This window comes from Buceros rhinoceros, unplaced genomic scaffold (assembly GCF_000710305.1).
Source record: "Buceros rhinoceros silvestris isolate BGI_N320 unplaced genomic scaffold, ASM71030v1 scaffold5912, whole genome shotgun sequence".
NCBI classification, from domain to species: domain Eukaryota; kingdom Metazoa; phylum Chordata; class Aves; order Bucerotiformes; family Bucerotidae; genus Buceros; species Buceros rhinoceros.
This window is the reverse complement of record NW_010397032.1, coordinates 18,803-24,106: the sequence shown is the minus strand read 5'-3', so window position 1 is coordinate 24,106 and position 5,304 is coordinate 18,803. Positions and strand designations below refer to the sequence as shown.

Below are 5,304 nucleotides of genomic sequence, written 5' to 3'. Positions count from 1 at the left end.
AGGAGGGAGTACGAGGAGGGAGGGGACTGCGTTTCCATACCCCTGGACTTGCACAAAGTCAGTGCGACACGGTACGTGCTGCTCTTCTGTCCTTATTCCGTGTCACTGTCAGAATTCAAGTACCACGAGTCTCTTTTCCGTTACAGTGGTGTTAGCAATGAACGCCCAGGTGCATTCCACATTAGCTTATATGACGTAGGATCCTTCCCAGTGCTACGTGGCAGCGTAGTTCTGACAACAGCACTGTTAAACAGCAGAGTCGAAAGGAAGCCAGGCAAAGAAATGTCAGTATTCACACCATGAAACAAAGCTCCCTACTCGTTTTCACAAAAAAAAGAAGCTCCAAAAGATTTTAAACAAAAGGAAATGTCCTCTGTTCAACACTGTTAAAACCCTTCAGCGCCGTCAAAGTGACTTCAAAGCTTCTCCCCCTCTGTCTGCTCCAGCCGGAGCGCTGTCTGTCCTCAGGCTTTTGTGATGTACCCCTCTCTGATGAGGAAGTCGTAGATTTTCCTGGTTTTGTTCACGTCGATCTTGATGAGAGCTCTGGCCTGCGCCAGTCTCAGGCCTCCTTGTTTGTTACACTCATTCACTAAAGCAGCTTTATATTCTAAATAGGCTCCAGGGACCAACCTCACCATCTGACAGAGCTGGAAGACAAAAGGTGAAGTTAGTAAACACCAACACTTGTCACGCTCTTTCACTCTGTGATCCCCGGTGGGGGAGTAACTTGGTGAATATTTTTCTAAAAACATTGTGAGTGTGTGGGGTGTTCGGTATGGGGGAGGCACACAGTAATTGCACGATGAGCTGTTTCCATCCACAGGTAAGGAGGGGAGGAGCTTGCTGGCTCCTGCATTCAAAAACATTCCTGACTAAAAAATAAACCAGGAGGATGAAAGCAAGCTCCGGGCTCGCAGGAGCGTAGCTATGCGTGTGTCCTGTGTGGGCGTTGTTCTTCACGAACCACGGGAAGTACACATGCCAAAGAGACTCGCAACCGGCAATTTGGCACGCTGGAGGCGAGCCAGCGAGGGCATCTGCCTGTTAATCTCTGCAGACCAAGTCTCTGAATACCTCTCCACAAAAGCAGCTCTGCGCACAACGCCCGGCCCCTCCGGCAGCCGAGGACGGAAACGGCGCAGGGAGGGCGCTGGGAAGTTTGGTAGAAGGAGCTGCTTTCAAAAGCCCCTGTGCTCTGCAGTGCTCCTATTGCGCTTCCAAATACTAGCCGCCTTCCAGAGTGGATCGCTCCCCGTGGAGAACCTGGCTGTCTCCTGCTTTTAATAAGGAGATGCTTAATGGTTGTTCCTCACTGATAGGAAATTGCAGAATTCAGAGGAACTCAGACTTCATGTCTCAGCTGACAAGGAAATCAGATTCCCCGTATACGCTAATGTCCTCCTAGTCATGATTATTTATATGCCGAATGGAGCCAAAATGCCATGTTCCACGGTGAATCTGTGAGCTCATTTCCAATGCTGCCGTCTCCAGTGAAGGGGAAACAGCCTCCACGCAGGGGGAGAGCCTGAAATACGTCTGCGTTGCGCGTACACTGAAATCTGCCTCATGGATGACCTAAGGACAGGTTATGACTTCTACTGAAAAAGCAATAAAAATCTTTTACTTCAATAGTTCTCCAGGACAGGCCTACACTGGGCTGCAGAAGAAACTGAGCCAGAGCTACCCGGCAGACCCCTCACTGTGGTGGTCAGCAATCCTGGGGGCTGCAGACCCATTTCTGTCTGCTCTGCGGATCCTCCCTGCATCTCCAGTTGCTTTAGGTGACTATGCAAGAGCACTGGAACTGCACTGCCAGGCCAAGCTAATGACCCACGGCTGAAAGAACACCAGATTCCATTCTCGGCCACACCAAAGAGCCTGGGACGTGCAGGGAAAGCAGAAATGTGGAAAAACCCATGAAAAGAACAATACGCTGTTATTGCCTCCATGGTTCACATCAGTGTTACAGTGAAAAACCAACTGTAACTGGTTGAGGTTTGGCTGTGAGATATCTGCAATACAGAATCTGCTACTCCAGTGATCTGTCAGTGAAGCCCTTGATGAAATCCTCTGCCAGTTTTAAAACCAATTGTTCATGAAGAAGAAATAGCCCTTCTCACCCCTGCCTCACAGCGGAGGAAGCGAGGAGGCCGTACTGCAGATGTTATCGCAGCACCCTGGCGGCTCCACCTTTCTCTGCTGAACACAGGCAGGGGCTGCAGCCACACTGTGTGTATAGTGCAGCGGTGGAAATCAAGGAGCCAGCTGGAAAACCTGAGCGATTTCTGTTAGCAAGGAAGAAGAGTCAGGGTGCATAGCTGAGGTGATGCTCACAGCACCCGAGACGATGGTGTGAGCACCTCTGCACGGTGAAGATAAAGTATGAAATAGATGGTGTTTCCATGCCTTCCTCACCTCCTTCTCCTTCTCATTAAGCTTCTCTGTCCCTGGGAGGCCTGTGAGGTTCAGTGGCGGGGCACTCCGTCTACCTGCGGAGACAAGGAAGGAGAGGGCTGAACAACTCCGAGCAGTCTGGCGGTGGCTGTTCCTTAGGCATGTTATCATCGAGGCAATTAAACCCCCGTGCTGGTAACCCAGTACGACCCAGGTGTTTGCAGACAGGGTTATTTAGGGCTTAACATAGAAACTGCACCCATTTGATAAAAGGTACAATTTTGCAACTCTCATAGCTAAGTGCTGTGAATACTTGCATGAGGACTCGTCATCGACTCCGGCTCGCTGGTTTTTAGGAGGAACTGTCAGACACAGCTTTCTGTCAGCTGGTGCTGGCTGTGGTTATGCTGTGGGCTGCACCTCCTGACTAACCCGACTCTCCCAGCCGGGGCTGGGGAGGTCAGCGCTGCGAGCAGGGTGTGTCCCGGGTGTGCAGGACTAACTCCCGGCGGGTGGGAAACCAGCACTTTGCGAGGATGTGGAGGTTATTTATCACTGCGATGAGTAGCAAATTTCTCTGGCATTAGTGACAGCTTCAGGAAGCAGAGTTTTCTTCAGGTGCCTTTAAATATGATACAGACATTGTAAAGCAAATGCACTTTGTGGATTTATTTTGGTCTGTTACCATAAACTGAAAGAAAGCTTCATCACAAGGTCACCTGTAAGAACTTTTGCTATTGCTTATAACTTTGCTGAACTTTGACTCGTGCAGCTTAAACTCTCACGAGGGCTGTTTACTTGCAGGTTGGTTTGATTTTTTTCTAACAGCATTTTTTTTAGCTTCCAGAGCTCAGAACAAAGGTAGGGTTATTCACTCACATTTTTAGGAACTCCACTGCCCCTGTGCTGTGGGTTGCATATTTAGCACTGTTAGAGACAGGTCTCTTTATGCCGGAGCAGACTTCCCAAATCTGGGAAAGTGAAGAGATCCTGGGAAACATGCAGCTCCATTTTTCCCAAGGACTGTGCTGGCCACTGCCCTGTCCGGGTCCTGCCTTTGGGAGTGGGCAGTCTGTCTCCTGTGGGAAACGGGCAGGAGTCTGGCTGGGTGAGGGGAGTCCAGTCAGCAGAGAGCTGAAGGACTAGAAAGGAGTAGGGAGTCTCTGGTCGGTGAGAGGAAGTCCTTTCCCAGCTCTGTTCCCTCCTTCTGTGGCCTGGAATGCGCCATGTCGAGGCATGACAGAATTTGGTCTTACCCTTTTATAAACCTAGGAAATAACACACACAATCTACACTAAAGAAACCATATGAAATCTGCAAAGTCATGATCTCAAAACCCAGAGGTAAAGTTAAGCAACATTAATTTGCCCTCTTGTCCGTACAGTATGATGCAGCCTTTAATTACCCAGACACGTGGCGGTTGTTCCGCAGTGCCCTCGCCTCATGCAGGATGTCTGCTTAATTAGCAGCCTTATGGTATTTTGTTTGGGTTTTGTTCAACGTGTGGTCCAGGTTGTAAAGGCAGCACACTACTGGACTTCCATGGGCAAAACAACTCCTGTGCTCTCGGGCTCTTCTCCTTCATGGGCCTCTGAATATTTGACAAAAAATGAATTTAATTCTTCACACTAGCCCTTTGGCTGGGGGAAACTGTCCCCATCTCGGGGACTCTGGATGCGCAGCCTGAGATAGGTAATTTTCTCTCCAAAACACCAGATCTTGGCGATCACCGCAGGTGTTTAAATCATAGTGCGTACTGCAGTGACTGACTGCTTGGAACTCTGACCCAAATTTCCAAGGCTGCCAGCAGAAATGAGGAAGAACATACAGACTCAGTGTCCACCCCTGTGAAGTGGTTTCTTAGTGTTCAAGTTGTTTATTAAGCATCCACATAAAAACGGGATGGAGAGACTGAGCTAGAAGCCAGTTTTCCCTGGCAGCATTTAACAGCCTTACAGCAAAACTTTATCCTAGTCTCGTTCATCACGTGCCACCCTGTGACCTCAACAATGAGGTGGCATCTTACAGCAGTCTTGTTCACAGGGGCCCTGGCTGCCCCCTGAATCTGGTATTAGTGGGCACTGAAAGAAGCAGAGGTTCTTTTGGTGGAAACCCCCATAATTTGTGATTACAGACTTAAAGAATATAAAAGCAAAGGAAAAGTGGAGTTGCATAGGCAACCAGGATCATCTCATTCTGCCGCTCTGGAGTGCTCAACGCTGCAACCACTACCTGCTTCTTAGCCAAGTGGTTTACACCTTCTGCCCTCCCAAACTGGTGTTCTGTCAGGATCATATTGCTATCTATGGTACGTGCTTTGTTAAAACCTGGATTAGCTTTATCTTTTGAAGATAAAATGTGGTTCTCATGTGAAAACTCTTTTCTTTCCTGCCTTGCTAATGCAGCTTTAGGAGGGGTTTTCCACTTGCAGTCAAAAATCTAGAAATTCAGCAAGAAATCCTATGGGATGCGCAGGTGGAATGAGCTGCAGATTGAGGTAATGCTGACTTCAGCAGTGCTTAACCATGAGGTTTGAGGACTCGAGCAAGAGTCCCTCTCCAGCCAGCTGTCGGAACTGTGTGACTGACGTATGGATGGCTCTCTCTGACCATCACCCAACAGTTACCTGAATTTGAAGGAACTGGTACTGTAGGACTCAGGCCGGAATCACTGAAAAGAAAGGAAAATTTCAAATTGCTTTCGTGTTTTTTTTTTAAGAATAAGTGCACACATTGGCCCTGAAATTATTTTTTCCCCAACTTCTAGTAATTATACAATTCAACTTGCATAACCCAGGCCCTGATCTGAAGTCAGTAGGATTTGTGAATATTTAGAGATTGAAGATAATGTCTAAAACCTGTTAAAAAAAAAAAAAAAAGGGGGCAGGGGGGGGGGGGCACATATAAA

At 48.3% G+C, this 5,304-nt stretch overlaps 1 protein-coding gene across 1 annotated transcript in view; it reads right to left on the bottom strand.

Moving 5' to 3' along the window:
* Window positions 1-5,304, bottom strand: part of TADA2A (transcriptional adaptor 2A) — a 23,345-nt gene continuing 18,041 nt past the window's right edge. The window contains exons 13-15 of the mRNA XM_010146078.1: window positions 5,024-5,067; window positions 2,419-2,492; window positions 1-650 (exon numbers count right to left, since the gene is read on the bottom strand). Of these exons, the coding sequence (XP_010144380.1) occupies window positions 465-650; window positions 2,419-2,492; window positions 5,024-5,067 (304 nt within the window). The 3' untranslated portion in view covers window positions 1-464. The remainder of the gene's footprint in view (window positions 651-2,418; window positions 2,493-5,023; window positions 5,068-5,304) is intronic.